The sequence below is a fragment of the Vicugna pacos genome, chromosome 11 (assembly GCF_048564905.1).
Source record: "Vicugna pacos chromosome 11, VicPac4, whole genome shotgun sequence".
Taxonomy (NCBI): Eukaryota; Metazoa; Chordata; class Mammalia; order Artiodactyla; family Camelidae; genus Vicugna; species Vicugna pacos.
The window spans coordinates 95,374,073-95,394,502 of record NC_132997.1 but is presented as its reverse complement, the minus strand read 5'-3'; the positions used below and the strand labels follow the sequence as shown (position 1 = coordinate 95,394,502).

Below are 20,430 nucleotides of genomic sequence, written 5' to 3'. Positions count from 1 at the left end.
AAGAGAGGGAAAGGCAGGAGAACTTCCAGGAGGGTGGGGGCCCCTGGGAGATTCCAGGTCCCCCTGGGCACCACCCGCCTGAGCACACAGACAGGAAACAGAATGCCAGGGTTCAAATCCCACTAGCTCCTCTGTGTCCTCAGGGGGTAATCCAACCTCTGTGCCTCAATTTCCTCATCTGTAAAATGGGGATATATTAGTACTTTTCACTCCGGGCTGTTGTTCCATATTTGTAAACACACTAGTAAATCAATGGAAGTCACCCTGCAGCTGAGCCTCACGCAGGGTCATGTCTGTGCTGTGGAAGGCACAGGCACACCTGGGCCACAGAAGGCATCCACACCTCCCTGCTGGCCCCCACACCAGCTCAGGGCCCCAGCTGCCTCTGATGCCCATCAGATCTAACTGAGAGTCACAAGGCACCACAAGAAGGTCAGAAGGGCAAACTGAGTCAGAGCAGCCTTTGGGGGACTCCCCACCACAGTCCCAGATCTCCATTGCTATCAGGCTGACAGACACGAGACTGGTGAATCGGTCTATTGATGGAGCTGCTGGGTGGAATTCTTCGGGGTGGCCATGGTCCCCCCTCCCCATCAGGTCAAGGGCTAGCAGGGGCTGGCTCCTCTGTGAACCTCAGGGTTCAGAATTTCCATCATACGTGGCCATTCGGATCAAAGGCAACATTCCTGCAGGCCAGAGAGCCCCGCCCTGGCTCTCTCTGCAGAGCCACTCTGGATAAAAGTCATCTGTGTCACTTGATGGAGTTAAGCTCAGACCTAAACTACGACCTAAGGCCCCGTGGGCCTCATGGGCTGCCCACTCCCTGGGGGTTCCAAGCTCGCATCTTACAGTGGACATCTCCATCCTGGGGTGGCTCCCAGCCCATGGCCCTCGGGACTCAGCCTTGCGGGGTGGGCAGATCAGGCTCCACACTCGGACCTGCCTGGGTGATCCATGAATTCAGGGGCTCCCGTTTCCATTAAAAATTTTAAAAAATTCAACAGACTTCTATGAGCCTGAAAAATATCATATATTCTGATGTAAGAAAAGACATTAAAACATTTTCTTTGACCTCAAAAGTTTGGGGATTTTTCCCTTCTTATTTTAAAAGAAATTAAAACACCCTCATAAGTCTCGTAAGGTATCATGGGCCCCAGGTACTCCCAACTCCTGGCTTCAATTCCTGGAAAGATCTGGAGCCCTGCCTGCAGCCAGAACCTAGCCCAGGGGCTGGCAGAGGGGATGAGCGTCTGCTATAAGCCACCAAGCGCTCTGACCCGCTGGTCTTGGTACCGTACCTGTGCGGACCCTCAGGCCAGGAGCGGGGCCTGCTGGAGAAGATGCCTGCCCTTGGGCCCCTAGAGAAATATCCACTCAAACTGCCAACGGCAGAACGGAGTAAACAGAGCCGGCTACAAGGGGGACCACGTCGATGGGGTCTGGGGTGCCTGGTGGAAAGAGCCAGGTCTCCGAGGCACTGTGCTCTGTGTCGACAACTTCCCTCAGAACACTCCACGAGCAAGTCCAGAGGTCAGTGAGCGCAGCGCTCCAGGCCACAGGGAAAGGCCTTCCCAGTGCGGGCCGGTGGCCGCGTGGAGGGGCCGGGGTGGGGCCACATGCCCAGGATGCAACTCCCTGCTCAGGTGGGAGACCCCGGCCTCTGGGGATAGCACAGGCACAACTGCCCACCCACCGGAGCACCTCTCCAGACACAGAGGCTCACACAGCCATAGAATTACTGCGACACTGCAGGGACAGTCAGGCCCAAGGGCCTAGGATGTAAAGTCCTTCCCCTCCTCCATGGTTATCCTGGGCCCTGTTTCCCCAGAAAATCACACTGATGGAAACACCAGTACAAATAACAATAGCTAGTCTCTGCCAACACTCACTCTGTGCTGAGTACTTCCTGCACAATATGCCATTCTGCTTGCCCTCCACTGCAGGTGGGGGGTTCGGTACGCTCATTATTCCCATTTTGAAGATGAAGAAACTGAGGCCTAAAATGACTGGAGCAGGACATGAACTCAGGCAAGTGGCTCTGGCTGGAGATGCTTTGCTGCCTTTCCTTAAGCGCCCCTCATCCGCACCCTCAGGAACTCAGCGAATGGGGCCAATGGTGGGCATTCTGGCCAGTGAACCACAGGGAATACTCACGGGGCCCCGAGTACACCTCAGGGGCATCCCACATTTCCTCCAACCATCCAATTGCCCCTAGAAAGAGGACCCCAGTAACCATCCTACACTTTAAGTCCATCTCCCCAAGCTGCAGCAGGCGTATCCCTTGATCCCATGGGCAGGCTAAAAATAATTCAATCCCTACAATATTTTGAGAAATAAAGTGCCTTGAAATACCACGGGAGGTAGCACAAATTTCTCAGGAAGTGCTTCCTTCCTCTGCCGCGCCTCCCTGCAGGACTTAAGAGGCAGTCAACGCCTGCCTGTGCAGACCCACGCCCTTTCTTTGGAAGCTTGAGTCAGTTTCCAAATAGCTGTGTAATCTGGCAAGTCAGCAGCCACTTTTCTGTAGGATGGGGTGGGAGGGAAGAACCTAGGTAATGTGGGGGCACAAACCACACACACTTATCGGAGGGTGAATAAGCCCAGCAGCTTTGTTTACGATGCAGCCTGAATTACTCACACCCGGCCGATACCCCTCAAAGTCTTGGGTAATCACGTGCCCCGGGTGGTGGGCACAGAAGCGGGGCCCACAGGAGCAGGAAATGGAGAGCCTGGCTCTTGGGGCAGACCCTCATGCTGGCCACCTGGTTCTCTGGCCTCGGTTTCCTCATCTGTGAAGTGGGGGCCGTGTGATGTGTGAGATGAGGCCCTGCCATTATCTCTAATAGGCACGGCCTTTGGATGAATCTTTTGATGCACCTGTGGAAGCGCCTGGGGAGCCTCTGGGCTCCTGGCGTCTGTTTCAGGCCTGGGGCTGGGCCGGGAGGCAGAAGAGGCTCTGCCAGTGCCAACAGCCTTCAACAGGTCCTGGCCTTCCCACTTCGCCCGATTGCACAACCAGCTCCAGGCTGGGCACGCCTGCCACCCACTCTCCGCAGCTCAATTCATGCCGCCTGGAGCCTCCCACCTGGGTGCCCACTTCTGGCAACAACAAGGAGCCCTGCCACACAGGTAGAGCTCTGACACCCCCAGCATCTCCCTAGGCCCCATGATATCCCCAAGCACCGTCTCCAGGACCTCTCACAGCAGCTGGGAGGTGGAGAGGGCAGGTGGGGAAACTGAGTCTGGGCAAGCTGAGTGGGGGCTGGGAGGGCTCTGGTCAGACACACCTGGCTTGACTACCGGGTCCACCAGGTTGTTTGTTACTAAATGTCTCTGATGCTCAAAACCCAGAGACACTACGTTTACCCTACCGGCTTGCTGCGCAGAGGAAAAGTACTCGCCCTGCTTCCATCGAGAGCTGGGTTATCCTAAAAAGGAGGCTATTAGCCTAGCAGAGGTCAGGAGGCCTGAGCCACCGCCTGGCGGCCCAAAGAAGAACCAGGACCCCAGTCCAGGCACTCAGACCCTCACAGCTCAGTCCACCCATCTCTCAAAAGCAAAAGGAGGGCTGACAGCCAACATGACCCTACAAGGGCCACTGTCCAAACCAGTCCTTTCCAGATCCATCGGATTCTCCCAGGCTCGGAGCTGCAGCCCAGGACTTGTTTTCAAATAACTCAGGTTCCCAACGGTCTTCAGCCACATGGGGCCCTCGCCTGCTTCCTGCCTTCAGAGAGTCACTCCCAAACTGGCACAGGAGCTTTCCCTGCCCTTCTCCCTCGGCCTCACCAGCCCTGGGCTCACAGAACCTCAGGGGGACTTCTACCACGCAGGCTCTGGAACACACCAGCCGGTCCCTTGGAGGCCCCAGTCTGTCTGTTGGCCTGCCCATGTCCTGCCCGCGACCTGCCCAGGACCCACAGGCCGGGAGGGCTCACTCAGGCCTGCAGAGAGGAGCTGGGACACTAGGAGGCGCTCATGAGCCTCCATCCGGCCCCAACAAGATCCGTCTGGGGCAGCCTGGGAGTTTATTTTAAACCATTTCACGTGGAAACACTGATGCTTCCTCTTTACTGGCGGGTTCCAAAGAAAGTTAACCTCTTCTTCTTCCTCCTGGCTGACTCTGGCCAGAACAAAACAAGGAATAACTTGGACACGTCATCTGAATCCTGCCAGGCCCCACACATGGCATCCGTGAGACCCACAAGGCCTCAGGGTGAAACACTCAGGAAGCAGCCAAGGGACAGGCTTTGGGGGGCTGCTCGCACGAGCTGGGGCAGATGGGCCGGGGCGAGGGCCCTGGAACCAGACCCAGTGCCAGCCCCCAAGTCAGAGCCGGCCTCAGCTGCCTCACCTGTAAAAAGGGGCAGGGGTGGGGGTGTCTGGACAGCAGCCCTCCTCAAGCTTTTAGATGCTTTCAAAGTAGAACTTCCAGCTCAGCCCAGTGGAATTTGCAAGGAACCCTGATACAGACTAGAGAGCTGCTGAATTAGGGCAGGGTCAGGGAGCTTCCCTTGGTCCCCCTAATTCCCTGGGGGACCAGAGCAGAACTGGGGCTTGGGCCTCAGCCTGAGGACAGACCCCGAGCCAGCTGTTTCTTACCCCTGGGCTCTGAGCTCCTCTGGCAGCTGTGAGCAGCTCCTCTTAACGCCGGCCCCCCACCCAGCAGGACTCCACAGCACACATCCCTGGAGGTTAATGTGATTAAAAAATCCACGGGACTAACCTGAAACGGTGCAGAAACAAACGGAGAGGCAGTACTCACAAGTAACGCTGCACACAGCAGAGCAGTTCAGAGCACCAGCTACGGAGCAGACTCCCAGGGTCCAAAGGCTGGCTCTCACCAGCTCTGTGACCTTAGGAAAGTTACTCAACCTCTCTGAAATAGTATCAGTTAATTGTCCCATATGGTTGTTTTGAGGGTACACGAGCTATTGGAACAATCTCTGATGAAGTAGGTCCTGTGTCTGTCACTGTCACAATTAGTGACACAGAGAGGTTAAGTAACTGGCCCACAGCCGCAGAGCTGAGTACACGGAGAAAGCAGGTCCCAGAGCCTGTGTGCTTAACCACTAGGCTCCAAGGACCAGGGCAGCTCCAAGGACCAGGGCACGTGAGACAATATCCAGATCCTGTTAAAGTCTATACATAGAGCTATTTGCAAGTCCTAAGTGCACTTCATACAGCCAGCTCAGTGAGCAGTGCCCAGCCCTGTGTAAGCCAGAGCCATGCTACCAGGAGTGTGAGAAACCACAAAAGGTCTTCAGACAGGCACTAGGGAGGGAGAGGGCATGCCCCACGTGGCCTCACCTGCACCTGCCTGGCTCACCTGTGCCTCACAGCATCCTGCAAGCGCAGCCACAGCACCCATATTTTACTGATGGAACGGAGCACAAGGAGGTACAGTAGCCCACGCAGGTCACACGCTGGCTAGATGGTGGCTCAGAGATGTCATCCCCTGCCCTCGACCCAAAACCCAGGCCCATCCTCCAGCCCCCCCACCATGGGCCAGGGCTGGTCAGGCTGAGAGCTGCCCGCCCAGGCCTCCTGCCCACGCCACTGCAGCTTCGGACGAGCCAGTGCTGCCCCCTCCCTGCCATCGGCTCTCTTTACAATTTCACATACAGGAGACTCCAAAAATAATGAGAGCATGTTCTTCCACAGCAGCGCCAGCCCAGGTGACACTCTTACACCACGTGGCGAGGCTTCCATGGGGCAAAGGGACAACCTGGACAGACATGCTGGCAGCTGCCCTGGAACACACTCACCAGCAAGGCGACCCTGGGCGAATCAGCATCTTCCCCAGAAAACAGAAGGCTTCCTCTGCCTGCCCATGAGCCTTGAATGAGAGCCACAATGTGAAAACAGTCTGGGGAGCTGAAAGGGCCCTCCCCACGGGGAAGACCGCTGTCTCTCAGTTTAACAAACCAGAGTGTCTACCACGTGCGGGCACTGTGGGGACAAGAAAGTGGCAAAACCCCAGCCCCTCCACTCGAGGAGCCGGGAGGGAGAGAGCAGGGAGACAGATGAGCCAGGAAGGTCTGGGGTCTCCCTTTCTTCCTTGTGGGAAGGCAGCCCGGGGTCCTGGCATGGGAGGGGACAGGGCTCCACATAAGCAGAGCTTTGGGCTTGTGCGTGGGATGACGGTCTAGCCAGGTTAGAGATCGGCTACACGGGGGGGCTGCGCAGTTAAGTAACAGAGAGAGAGTAATGGAAGCAGGCTTCTCCCTGTTGAAGGACAAGGGTACAAACGTGCAAAGGCATCAGGATGCGGTGAAGCCAGTGGTGCTGGGCTGGAATCAGAGGTATCAGTGTGAACTCATGGTTTTCTGTGGGTAAGAACAGGAGCAGAGACACAACGGATGGATGTGTGAGTTACATGTGTGCACGCATACGCCGTTTTGCTACTTCTGTCCATGGAGAGCATCTGAGAGCAGGGACACCCAGGGGCAATACAAGAACATCTAATCCCTGGTCTTCAATTCTAAGTATCCCTTCCCACTCAAAGGAACTGGGGTTCCTTGGAGAAGCGGCTGGCTCCAGGACATGAGGAGCCTGAGACATCTTTTGTGTCAGGAAGTAAGGAAGGGCTCAAGAAGGCGGGATATGCCAAGGACACAGAGCCAGCTGGAAGGGGCTGCCCCTGGCCACACCGGGGACCACTTGAGCATCAAAATAAATTATGAGAGTAACAGATTACAACCCATTGGATTAAACAGGAATCCATGGGCTCACACTGGCATAAGTAAGTAGGGAGAAGAAAACATTCTTCCAGAACACTAGTAACAAATGTAAGAACAAATGATGGAATTGCTTGGCAACTGTTGCAGAAATAATTAACTCAAGAAGCAGCAGCGGGGGGAGTGGGCATAACTCAGTGGTACAGCTCACGTGCTTAGCTTGCATGAGGTCCTGGGTTCACTGCCCAGTACCTCCATAAAAAAAATAAGCAGCAACAGTCATTAAAACTAATGGATGAATGCAGGGTGTGGAATGGGATTTTACACAGTCTCAAAGTATCTCCCCACAAAGTTATCAATCACAAAGGGAAGAAAGTTACCCATAACTTTACATAACTTTACAGCAGCCACCATCCAAATCAAACCATGTCAACATCACCCTAATACTTGGGCAAACTGACACTGCACACCTCCTGACATTGCACCCCGAGACGCATCACTTCTGTGATATTCTGGCCCCACACGCGAAACCTGGGTCACACCTGGAAGCATCAGGCAAAATGCCTGTCCTTGTCATCTTCAAAACAGTCGATGTCATGCTAGTCTAAGAGGCAAGGCCTCGGGAGTGTCCCAGATCAAAGGAGTCTAGAGACAGGACCTCGTGCTGCCTGCCCCGGACTGCATCTTCCTCTCTGTAAAGGGGTTCATGGACTAACTGGAGAGGCCCCGACTGGCGAGACCCGGACGGGGCCTGGCTCTAGGAGGAGGGAACACAGAATTTGTCTTTTCTGGAAATCTCAAAAATGGTTTGGAAATAAGAAGGCTGTGGGAACTCAAGGGAGTGCTGGATAATTCTCCTGGAAGCGAGGTGTGTTTGGGGGTACAACAGAAATGCCCTGGAGTGGGAGCCCTGCAGGCCCCGGCTTGCCACGGGGTCCCCTTGACCTTGAGATGGCCCCTCTGCCTCTCTCAGCTCCCCATATGGAGCTGGGGATCCCCTACGGCTCTTCCAGGTGGGAGGACCCTGGGAAATCCTTCATCAGAGAAGGCCTTCAAGACAGCAGACTCAGACAAACTAAGAAGAGAGAGTGGGGACAAGGACGGGAGCGGAGCCTGTGGGCGTGGGAGGGCTGCCTCCTCCATGGAGACATGGTCTCCCCAGCGCACACAGGAAATTCTGGGAGGCCCCTGGTCAAGAACGCTTGAAGCTCTCAGGCCACCCTCCTCTGGGCGGGTGGTGGCTGGAAAAGGAAAAAGGCACTGGCAAGGCTGATGGGGGCCACTCCACCAGCCTTGGTGGAGTGGGATCCTGCTTGAGCAGGATCTTGAGCCCTGGGATCCTGCTGCCAGGAGGGTCTTGCTGGCAGGAAGCCCCTGGGCCTGGCACCTCCATGTTCTCCACGCCTCATCGACTGCTCCCTCGAGGGATGGCAGAGGCGGGGTGTGGGCTGAGGGAGGGTGGAGGGCAGGCTGGGGAGGCCTGGCTCTCAGGGTCAGGAAACACGGGGCAGAGGGGGCGGGCCTGCAGTACGTGGGGGCCTCATGGGGGCGGGGGTGTGGGGATGTGTGAGCAGCCCCACGTGTGTATGAGGCGGCCTGCATGTGAGTGTGCTTGCCTGTGCAGGCGTGGGCCAGGCATGGGTACCGGTGAGCATCCTGGCCCCTGTGCTCCCCGTCCCTGGCAGCAAGGTGCCCTCTAGCGGCCCCAGCTGAAAGCTGCATGAGACGAAGGGAAATGAGAGCTGACCCTAAAAGATCTGGAAAGAGGCAGCAGAGCCGGGGCAGGGATGCTGGACGGGGAGTGGGGACAGGAGGAAGGAGACAGAGGGGAGAAACTGGAGGAGAGGACAAGGCCCTGTGTGTCCTCCCCTGGGGTCCACCTCAGGGCATGGCGAGTCTTGGTGGCTGACCCTCTGCCCAACCCTCTCGGGTCTTCGCCAGGCCCCTCCTTCCTCTGGCATCAGAGCTGTCCTTTCAGGTGACAGGTGCAGGTGGGCTTGGACTGTACTCACAGAGCACATCCAGGCCGGCCTGGGCCTTCATCAAGGAAAGCCTTGAATCCATCTTCTGATCCCCTCTCCAGTGAGGGCTGACGCAGGCCCCTCTGCCCAGACAGGCCCTTACCAAGTCCAGAGACACGGACCCTAGGCACCCATTCTGTTCTGTGGCAGCTGGGATCCCACCCACAGGCAGCTACTCTTCCACAGGTCCGTGTGTGTGTGTGTGTGTGTGTGTGTGTGTGTGTGTGTGTGTGTGTGTGTGTGTGTGTGTGTGTGGTTGAGAGAGAGAGAGAGTTTGTGTGTGTGTGCACGCGCGCACATGTCAGGGTGTGGGACCCGGCGGTGGGGATGCTGTGGGGACATCACAGAGGCTGTGTACGTGTGGTGGCCCAGAGAAGGCACTGATTTCAGTCTCAGGGACCAGAGCCCCCACCCCGATCCTTTCTGGATGAAACACCTCAGAGGGTGCACACAGCTACCCTGGCTGTCTTTGCGCAGCAGGGGAGGCGGAAGGAGCTGGAGTGCCCCCTCACAGGGCAGGGATGGAGCTCCCATTACAAGGCGGCCTGTGTCCAGCAACTCACAGTCTTGTGTGTGAGCAGGAAGCCTGACAGAGCCTCGAGGGTCAGGTCAGAGCTGTGCAGAGGCTCAGGGGCAAAAGGGTACTTGGGTTGGTTTCTGTTTTTAAACTAATGAAATTGTACTTTTGAGTGATGTTTCTTTTTAAGAATTTTCCAAATTCACAAACCTATGGGAGGGGGTGGGTGGCACAAGGGTACTTTAAAACATAACCCTTGTTCTGGAAAGAGTGTTACACTTGCATCATGAAATATTTAGAAGACATCCAAGGACGCAAAGATATAACCAAATCATCTGAAACAAGAAGATGTCTTTCCTCCCTGTCTCTGCTACTTGTAAACCCCTACGCCTGCATCTCCACTGTATCTCTATCTGTGGTTTTCACTCCTGGGCTCCAGCTCGGATGCTAATGGCCATGACCTGGACAAGAAGGTCCCAGACTGGTGGGATCAGGCTCGAACGGCAGGTCCAGCCAGAATAACCAGGTAGCCATGCCCCTGCCCTGTCTGGGCCTCCGTTTCCACATCTGCAAAAAGGAGGTGACAACACTGAAATTTCAGTGTCTGTCAGTGGAGATACAGGACCGGCCTCCCAGGGACCAGAGGTGCAGGAACAGCTCGGTGCCCACAGGTGCCCGTGAAATGCCAGCAGACTCAGGGTGGGTGCGGGGCTTTACTGAGCCCCGGCCCCTGCAGACCCGTCTTTAGCCTCCCAGCCGGAGGTCCGCCAGCCTCCCCGGGTCATCCCTAGGGATGAGGACTCACCCCTCTCCAGGCAGCCTGTTCTATTTTGGGACAGCTCCGACATACCTTCATGGGCAGTTCCCTCTGAGGTTAAATGAGGTTCCTACCAGCACTTTCCAGAGGGCAGAGACAGTCAGCAGTGGTGTGAACTGAAGGCCGTGGGGGTCTCTATCTGCCCCTCAGAAAGGGCAGCATGGGGACTGGGGCTGGCACACCACACCACCCACAGGTGTAAAGAAAGCAGAACCCTGGGCAGGCTCCCCAGTGGGCACGCATCAGAAAGAAGCCCCCATGGCCAGCCAGCTGGGGAGACCTCAGAGACTGTTTACCCCAACCCTGAGGCACCACAGTGCTCCTGCGGCACTAACAAAAACATTAATTTACTGGCCCACTTGACTAAAAAGGCCAGAGATGGGACTGGCTTCAAGCAGGGCTAGATCCAGGTGCTCAAATGACATAATTGGGAATTTTTCTATCTCTAGGCTCTGTTTTCCTGCTTCACCCTCAGGCAGGCTTTCCCCTGGGGGGACAGAGATGGCCACTGGTACTTCTCAGCTTGTATTTCACTGGACGCTTTCCTAGGGGTTCTGGAAAATCCTGGGCCAAGTCACTGACCCAGCTCGGATCACATGCCCATCACGGCAGCCAGGAGCCCTGTATGCTCCAGACTGGCCAAGCCCGAGTTTCGTGCCCAGTCCTGAGACCTTGTGGCAGGCTGGGGTGGAGGAGGAGGACCCCAAAGGAAGGCAGGGACTATGCTGAGAGCAGGTGAAGCAAAAGGGCCACCGCCCCATCCTGTCCATGTAACTGCTAGGGCCTGTCACCCCCAAGAATTCTGACTCCTTTGGGGGCAACATCAGCCCTCTGCGAATGAATGGGCTAAATGAGAGGGCCAGACACTGAGGTGAGGAGACCCAGGTCCACAGGCGAGGAACAGAAGGGACCACTAGGCCCAGCCTCACACCACCTGTCCCCTCGACCACCACCAGTGTGTGAGGCGGTCAGCTCAGCTGCCCCAGGGACCACTGCCAGGCAGGGGCCACTGAAGTGAGGAGGGCTGGGTCCCAGTCTGGTGGGAAGATGGTCTGAGCCCAAGTCTCGGGGACCTTTTGAGGGACTGTTTCTCACAGGAGCTTCCTAAGAAGGGAGTCAGGCCCTGAGGAGGAGCTACAATCTGAAGACACTTGGTGGCAGGGGCAGTCCAGGCCCCAGGAAGGATGTAAGTGAGAGCAGATCTGAAAGGCTGTCTGCTTAGGGACCAGCTGCACAGAGACAGGTGAGCAGGTGGGCAGGAGAGGAGGCTGGCGGGCCAGTCAGTGCCAGGAAAGGGCCCTCCACTCTCTGGAAGGATCTTGCTCATAGATTTATCCATTTGTTTACTGCTACCCTCTCCCGACTAGAAAGAACAGCCCAGGAGGGCAGGGGGCCCCCTTCACAGTCCCCCACCCCATGCCTAGCACAGAGCAGGTGCTCTGTGAACATCTGGGAGAAGGAGAGGAGCACACAGGACAGACTTGGGCCTCTTCCCACCGGCAGTGGGACTCTGGAGGTTTTAAAGGCAGTGGGAAGGATTAGGTATGTGCTCTGGAAAACCACCATGACCACCTAGCTGGGGTACCTATGGTGTGGAGAACACCCCAGTAGTGGTGAACCCAGTGGGGAGGCCCAGGAAGTCCAGAACAACAGGGGGTGGGGTACATCCCACCAGCTGGTCCAAGCAGGGCCAGGGAAGGTGACCTCAGGCCATCACCCCGGGGAGGGGGGTCCACCTAACCCTCTCCTGTGCATCACACACACAGCTGGCATGTCCTCCCCAACACTTGGCACATGAGGAAATCGAGGCCCAAAGAGGGTGAGCATCACGTCCAAGTTCACACGGTTGGCAAGTGTTGGAGCAACTGGGACTCACACCCAGCTCCTGGAGGCTCGGCTCTCACTGCCTCTGGACCACTCTAGTCAGCTGGACCAGACGGTCTCGGAGGCAGGAGCCAAGCCTCCCGGACTCCCTGTTGCTCTGGCCTCAGCACACAGCCTCGTGCGTGGTGAAGGCAGAGAGAGCCTCTCGGGTCAGGTGGGTCCGACTTACAGGCCACAGCATCCAGCCAGGGGCTTTGGGAGGAGGCAGGGGTGGGGCTTTGCCCCTGGCTGCCCTCAACCAGGAGACCTCGCTAAGGCTGGGGAGCAGCCTGAGATCACACAGGCGCAGCCTGGGCCTGCCCATGACTCAGAAGAACCTCCACACAAAGAAAACCAAGTACCCCATGGTCGTCAGAACTGAGAACTGCGTCCAGATGTGTCTGCCGGGGGGGGGGGGGCTGGTGTCAGGGGCCACTAGCCACTCTTCATTTTTCAGGAGAAGATGCAGAAATCAGAGACTCAGTCAATGGGTCAAAATTTCCCTTCCCTTGTGTGTTGATAAACAGCAGAATAGTGAAAGCTCTTGGGACGCCCCCAAGTCCCAGGCGGCCTCGCCAAAACACCGCAGCGAGAGGCTGTCCCTGGACCTCAGAGGTGCTCCCCCGGCAGGCAGGCTGTGACAGAGGAGCCCAAGTGGCCAAGGTTGGTATCGGGGTTAGAGGCCACTCTGGGCAGGCGGCCAGCCCAGTGCAAGGCGGCGGGCCACAGGTCCCGGTGCACCCTCAGCTCAGTGTCCCCTTACCCTGCCGCGGTGGCCAGACTGGCACCCCCCTCCTCTGCCCCACCCCCCCACAGGAGGCAAAGGGAAGGCTCAGTTTGAGCTGGCTTTAACCACAAAGCCAGCAAAAATGTGACTTCTGGGGCTGCCACCTGTCACCTCCCCCAGCCAGGCCCTGGGGTGGGGTAAGATGACCAACTTCAGAGCCAGGCCCTGCTCAAGTCACAGCTCACCCTCACGGGGCCCCTTTCCTCCCGTGGGGCTGAGTGCAGGGTGTTGTGGGGGGGACAAGGAGAGGCCCATGAGTGCCCACTCTTGTTTGGTGAGACACGGTGCCGACTTGGGGCTCCAGGGAGACTTGGCTAATGGGGGTCAGCAGTGCATGATTGTGCTCAGGGCACAGGCCTTGGAGTCAGGCCTAGCTGGGTTCAAATACTGATAGGCACACCAGCAGGCTATGTGATCTTGGGCAAGCTACTCTACCTCTCTGAGCTTCCATTTCCACATCTATAAAGTGGGGTAAGAGGAGCAGCCTCCAGAGGAGCAGCCTCCACGGAGGTTGTGGGGTTTAGATGAACTGAAGTAAGATGCCTGTAAGCAAGTGCACAGGCTCCGGTGTGGGGCACGCCCTCTGGGAGGTGCCACCCTGTTCCTGAGCTTCCTTGCCACATCGCTCAGCAGAGCGGGAGCCGTGACCCCGGCCCCCTTCACGGGCTGTCGTGAGGGTGAGAAGAGCGAATGTGAGCGCAGCCCCACAGCACACACCTTCTGACGTCTGTTGAGGGACGCCTGGAATGTACCAGCCGGGCCCAGTGAGACAGGAGGGCCCTGCTGACCCTTCCTCCCCGCGCCGTGCCACTGCTCTGGAGCCTCCCAGGACTCTCCGAGTTACCTGCAGGTTCCCAGGAGACAAGTTCCTTGGGCTAGGAGGCTGCCAACGGGGGTCCTATCGCGGCAACCCCTGGGCCTCGTGGCCTCACTCTGCAGCCACCTCCCAGCCTCCACCTGGGACGCCCTTTCTCAGCCCAGAGACCACCAGCCCTTGGCAGGCTGGGTTTCTCCAAGGTGGGCGCAGAGCCCAGCAGGGCTATACACAGTTTGAAAACCTTTTCCCTCTTGCCCTGGGCACAAAGCAGCCGTGGTCAGGGGCCAAGGAGGACAATGAGAGTCAGGTACCAGCAAGCACTACTGTTCCTAGTTCTGTCCCCCAGCCAGCAGCCAATCAGAGGGCAGGGAAACCAGGCAGGTGTGGAGGAAGCTGACTCAATCCAGGCAAGGCTGCAGGTGGGAGGGATGGGGAGACGGCAATGTCTGGCCCTGCCAATCTCACCCTGCCCTGCCCCTGCCCCTGCCCCATGTGCCTATCTCTCCCCAGCCCCAACGCCCTCCCACCCAAGGCCCCTGGGGGTCCCTCCTCAGTCTCCCAGGACGAACAGGCCACAGGTAGAGCATGTGCGTTGATCCGGTTAGATAAAGGGCAACACAGGAAGACCGGGCTCCACTGTCGAGGGAAGCAGACCCATTGGGGCACCACAAAGAACACCAGGAAGTAGCTGTGACCAGGGCAGCCCGTGGTCCCCACTGCAAGGCAGGGGTCTTCCGGGGAGCTGACCATGTCCTAGGTCTTGAGCTGGGCTGTTTGCTTCATTATTCATGTACAAAGTATATATTCAGAGTTTATTTTGTTTTCAAATGGCAAATTTTACGTTACGTATGTTTTACCGTGATAAAAAAGTTTTGGAAAATGTTTTTAATAAAAGTGCGACAGAAGGTAGATTAGTGGTTTCCCGGGGCTGGGAAGGATGACGGGGGTTCGGGAGCGAGGGCTAAATGGTACAGAAAGATGAAGTTTTGTAAAACTGACTGTGATGAATCTGAATATTCGAAACACTACTAAATCGTATGGCATATGAATTACTTCTCAATAAAGCAGTTATCAAAAAAATAAGATATGTAGGTTCAAATCCAGGTGTGCCCCCCTTCACTGTGTGACCGCCGGTGAGCTGAGTGAGCTCTCAAAGCCCAGGAGTGCCCACCCACAACCTCCATCCACCTGCAAGACTGAGGCTGCCTGGCGGGCTGCCTGGCAGCTCACTGACGTTCCACAGTTGATTTCCCTGAAGGTTTGTTCCCGGAGCCCTCCCGCAGGGAGCAGCCAGGACTGGAGCCTGGGGGACCCGGGGGTGAGCCCCCAGGGTCCTGTTCTCCCCAGTTGGGCCAGGTCCGGCTGCAGCCAGGCAGGCTGGCCATCTCAAGTGTCTGTGCCTGGCCTGAGCCCCATCTGAAGCTACCTGGGGCCTCCTCCCCAGCCAGGAGCATCCTCCTGGGGCCCGGAGAGTGTTCATCCACTCGGGCAGGAGGTCCTGCCTGTGCACATGTGGTGATGCCTCATGACGGGGCACCGGGACGGAGGGCACCCGACTCCTGGGTCTGCTGACCCGGCCACAACCTGCAACGCCAGCCTCCAACAGCCTCAAGGTGACAATTGTGACTGATGAAAAATTAACACCCAGGTTCACTCGCTTCCCTCAAGTACCACCTGGCGCTAGAATAAAAATCTATTGCACTCCAAAGAGAAAGAAGAGCCTCCTCTTAAGAAAAATCTTTGAAGTCAGTGGCTACAAAGTCACGAGAGAGGCAGTCAAGGACCACACTTGAGCAGAGGCTGTTTCAGAGGGCAGGCAAGTCGGGCTCTGGGTGGTCCCACTCCAGCCTCTGGTTCCACCATCAAATTCTCTGCATCCCACATCCTCCAGCCTTATGCAGAGTGGGTGGAATCTCAGATCCTCCGGCCACCCTGCTGGGTGGAAAGCACCCAAGGGCCCCCCAGCCCCAGCTGAACTTTGGTGCAGATGGAGCCGCAGTCCAGGGACAGCCTGAATCTCAGGCCCAGGGAACTTTCCCTCTCGAGTCCAAAAGGGCAAACCGCTTGTCAAGAACATTCTGAGATCATAAAACACCTTCCAGCCATGAGTAAATAACAAATAAGGGAACACCCAAAGCAGGCTCCACTGGCCGGTTCATTTACACAGCACGATCAGCGTGGATTTCTGGCAGTGACACCTGCCACTGCGCTGGCACACCAGGGAAGGGGGAAGACAGCGATGGGGGAACCGTTCAGGGTGTCCTTGCTCCAGTTCTGACGTGTCCCCAGGAGGAGGGGTCGGGAGGCAATATAAAGAGGACTGAAGGGTCAGTGACATGTGCTGAGAGCTTCCTCCTCCAATGGGGACAGACAGGGCGTCTTGCTCCTGGGAAGAACGTCCCTTGCCTGAATTTGCCAGAATGGGGGTACACAGGGCTTAGCCCCCGCCCTCATGGAAGACGAGGTCTGTCCTTAGCAGAGAGGGGGGCCTACAAGGCCTGGGGGTGGGGGCAGCAGGCCTCCCAGCCGAGCCCCCATCATTCAGCCACAGAGCCCTGTCTGTGCCCTAAAGCAAGGCTGGGACTCTGACTGCCGGCTCCCCAGAATCTGACCCCAAGGGCTGGATATTCCCAGGAGGACAATGGTGGCCAAAGCGCCCAAGAGGGTAGGAGCAGGCTCCAGCCCAGCCTCCGCCAGACCTCACCAGGTGGCCTTGGGCACGGCTTCAGCCATCTCAACTGAAAAGGCCTCTGGCAGTGAAGGAGCCAGTGCCCTCGTCTCCAGGACTCCCTTGGGACCATGAGGACTTGCCCCCCACGAGCACAGGGCCCCCGCGGAGTCGGGAGGGGATCTCCAGGAGTCTGGAGGAGCAGCAGCCTCTTGGCCTCAGGTTCTGCCAGCAGGCCCAGTGCGTCAGACATGCCAGGAAGGTGCAGGTGGGGAGAACGCCCAAAAGGCCTTCACCTGCCAGCCAGGTGAGGGCCGCACCCTGGCTGGGCCGGACTTCTAAGCAGAGCAGGTATGAAAAGGAAGCTTTGTGTGGCTCCTCCTAGGGCCCCAGGCTGCCCTGCTGGGCGGGGGCGCATCTGCAAGCTGTCTGCCCTGGGAGCCTCTCTGGCTCCAAACGGTGGGGTTGCTGGAGGGGACCCAGCCCCCTCCCTGCAGTGAGCCTGAGCCTTCCTGGCAGTCCCGGTGGGGCAGGCCCTGTGAAGCCCTTCTTCCTAAGCTCAGCGCCCGGCCCCTCCCCTGTGATCTCTCCCATCTCTGAGACTTCGCCCTTCTCTCATTTTGCGATAAAAGCAGAAAGAAGCCAGGGGAATGAAAACATGGACGGTCATAGAGAGATCTCACAGCCATGGGCAAGTTCAAATCCCACACCCTTAGCAACGCCTCTGACACACAGTCTCGTGTGTGTGTGTGTGTGTGTGTGTGAGAGAGAGAGCACATGTGTGCACACACATGTGCACACTAGAAGGCATTGGCGTGAGGGGGCATCCTGCAGCGGGGCTGTCCAGTGACCCTACGATGCCTCCTCCAGCCTCCCTCCCCTTCCATGGCCAGACAGGCAAGGCCCTGCCGGATTCACACCTGGTTCAGCCTCCCTAGCCTGCCTTTGGCCTCAAGCCAGTGGAGAAGCCATGTGGCCAGGTGTGAGTGCCAAGCTTACTCGCTTGTTGGCTCTCTGCCACCTGTATCCAGTGACAAGGCCATCCTCCACCTGTCTTGCTTCCTCCAATTCAGTCAAGGCTGGACCAAGGCCACCAACAGAGGACCAGGTGCACAAGGCCTTCCAATGCTCTGCTGACCCACCCACTGGCCCTTGGCTCCTGAGAGGCCACTCACAGCCACTCAGGGGAGAGGCCCAGCACACAGAAAGGACACAGACCCTGCCACTGCCTGGCTCACGTGTGGCGCAGATATGGGCCCTGATGACCTTCAAACTTAGCATTGCCTGTTCACAGAGGTAGCGAGAGGGGTGGAGAGCTCCAGGCACGGGCAGGGCAGCTCTAGAAGGAGGAGCCGAGTGCTGCCCGGGAGGCTGGGGGGAAGGAACGCAGGCCTAGTCCACAGGGTGCCAAGGAGCCAAGGCTGTTCATTGGCTCCAAGCCTGCCACTCATCTGCAGAGAGCACCATGCAAGGTGCCTTGGCAGCCTCTGTGCGCCGAGAGTGCCATCTGCAGGGAGAAGGGGACAGTGCAGGGGCCCCCACTGTCCAACAGAAATGCGCTAAGCCCTGATTAGAGGCACAGAGGCAAGCTAGAACTTTCTAGTAGCCATATTAACAAAAATAAAACTGAGCAGGTGAAGTTAACAAAAGACACCAGGATTGCAACAAGTAATCAGTACAAGACATTAGGAGTGAGCTTTTTCACATTCTTTGAAATGTGGTGTGTGTTTGCACTTTTAACACATCTTGAGTCGGACCAGCCACATCATAAGTGCTCTTCAGCCCCCGGAACCTCGTGGCCTCCGCATCAGACAGCAAGGCTCTGGACAGCAGCCAGCAGCAAAGGTCCTCCCCCTGCCTCGGTGAGCACAGAACCCGGCCTCCTGCTCCCGGCTCACTCGCCACCTTACCTGTACTGAGGCTCTTCTCTCTCCGCCCTGCTTGCTAACAAAGGCAGAGGTACATCCTCATAACAAACAGATCAAAGGGTCTGACTTTTTAAGTACCTTCAAGAAAAGACTTGCTAAGCCCCTGCCTCTCCACTCAGGTGGCTGAGATACAGGTGAGGCTGTACCTGGTCGCAAGGTGACGTCACCAACAGCACCATCATCACCTCTCTTTTGCCAAGGGCAAACTGGTGGTCACACATGAAACAGCACTTACCTGAAGTATCACCTTAGGAATTTAAAATTAGGAAGGACGGCCATGGGAAGATGCCACAAAATATTGTTCAAGAAAATGTCAGGTTGTAACATAATATAATCCCGTTTTTGTAAAAAGAAAAAACCTCAACACATTAGCCATATGTTATCTTCACAGAGAGGCAGTCGGAAGGATTCTGCCAACTACTGATGGGATTTATCTCTCCGGGAGACAGGGGGATGGGGGACTCAGAAAAGCGCCAACCCCAGTGGTGTGAGGTGGGACACAGCCACGCGCACGCCCCCCAGCCCATTCGTGAGCTTCTCGCCTGTGTGTGTGGATGGCCCTTCCTCAGAGACCCAGTGGCCCAGGAACACATTGGGGGCCTGGGGCAAGGTCAGTGCCTTCTCAGTTTACAGGGGCAGGGCTGAGACTGGCCAAAGACCCCAACTGAGGCTACACTGAATCGGAGCAGACTTGTTTTTCCCCCTAAGACACCAGAAGCAGCAGCCAAGTGCAGAACACTTTATAGCTCTCGCCTTCCACCTCGCTCTGAGCCACTCCACTGTGTTCCCAGTAAGGAGGCACCACTCTGGTGCTCGTGAGTCCAAGGTGCTCAGTGAGCTGCGCTGGCTCCTGATGAGATGGCACCAGGGGCTGGGCAGCACCATGTGGCAGAGCATCAACCAAAGGACACCCCGTCCCACTGCTCAGCAACTTTCGGGGGAGGGGAGTTGGGGACCTTGGGGCTCCAGGCTGGCCTCTCGGAGAGAGTGTTTACAAGATTTTGACTGGGGTCTCCCTCACTCTCTCAGGCCAAACGTAGCAGAGGAACCCCAGGAAACTCTCGTGTGAGGAAGAAAGGAGGTCCATATTTGAGGTGGCTTCAAGGTGGCCTCTGACACCCTAGGAGGTCCAGAAGAGGGCTGGGGGGAACTGTCTAGCCCCTGACTCCAGGTGCACTGAGACTTCCTCACTCACCTGTGTCCATCTACCCGCCCCAAACCCAAAGGCACCCTGTGTTTCTCGGGACTGATACAATCCATCCGCACTCCCTACATCCAAATAACCCCGGGTAACCATGTTTTAACTAAGCCATTCCAGCACCCACAAAATTGTAGTTTTTCTGAGTGGGCACAATCAAAACCATCTAGAATAAGGCAAGACAACACCCTGACGTCTGAAACACTCTCAAGGGTGAGCAGGCCAGACCCGGACACCGCAGGGCACTTCCACGCGCTGCAAGCATCCCATCCCCAACAGGCGCCCATCAGTGCAACCTGCCCGACGCCAGCCTGATTTCTGATCAGGTGAGGAAAACACAGCTCCTCCAGAGATGGAGGTTTGGCTCCAAAGTGTCCCTGACTCATCCCTGACCACGGACCTGCTGTCTCCAGGTTCTCTGTCTCTCACTGAATGGAGACGGTGAAGGAAAAGGAGGGGGACGGTGACCAGAGGGGCTGGGCGCCCAGGAGCTGTAACCTCTGTGCACAGTGGAGCATCAGCTGCGTTGCAGAAAGGAGCTCGGCTAAGTTCAGCCCAGCTCTCTGCAGGCAGCGGGCTCCACGGCCAGAGCCTTCAATCCGTTATCTCCGCACTAGGCTCGATTCAAATCTCAGTTTAGAAACTCAGACCTTGTATCAAAAGCTGCTTTATCTACCACTTTCTGCTACAAAAAGTCATCCAGGCCCATCCTTGGGGGACAGTTACATAAACATCATCGGCTGCCCACATACTGCTCTTCCATTTGGAAAGTGTAGCCCGTTTTATTTTGGAGAAGAAAAGAAAATGAAAACCTGGCCATCCCAGGAATCCACGGAGGCAGGCAGGCAGATGAAGCCGGCCTCAGGTGAGGCACTCACCTGTACTTCCCCGTCCGCACCTGCAGAGCCCTCATCCCGCACCGCTGGGCACCGCCGACGTCGCCCACGATATCATCTCCGATCATGATGGCCTGTCGTGCAGGGAGAGGCACTCAGAAGTCATGTCAGGAGAGTTTTATTCCTTCATTTTTTTGACACCATAAACCTCTTGATTTGATGTTTGAAACCACCATCATACAAATTAAACAAGGTAACACTGTCACTGTATTGATTAAAAGTCAACCCACCTTGAATA

At 56.8% G+C, this 20,430-nt stretch overlaps 1 protein-coding gene across 2 annotated transcripts in view; it reads right to left on the bottom strand.

The window, feature by feature from the left end:
* Window positions 1-20,430, bottom strand: part of LHPP (phospholysine phosphohistidine inorganic pyrophosphate phosphatase) — a 159,000-nt gene that overhangs the window by 63,338 nt on the left and 75,232 nt on the right. For both annotated transcript variants that reach the window (XM_072972080.1, XM_072972079.1), the window contains one exon: window positions 20,175-20,266. In XM_072972080.1, the coding sequence (XP_072828181.1) occupies window positions 20,175-20,266 (92 nt within the window). The remainder of the gene's footprint in view (window positions 1-20,174; window positions 20,267-20,430) is intronic.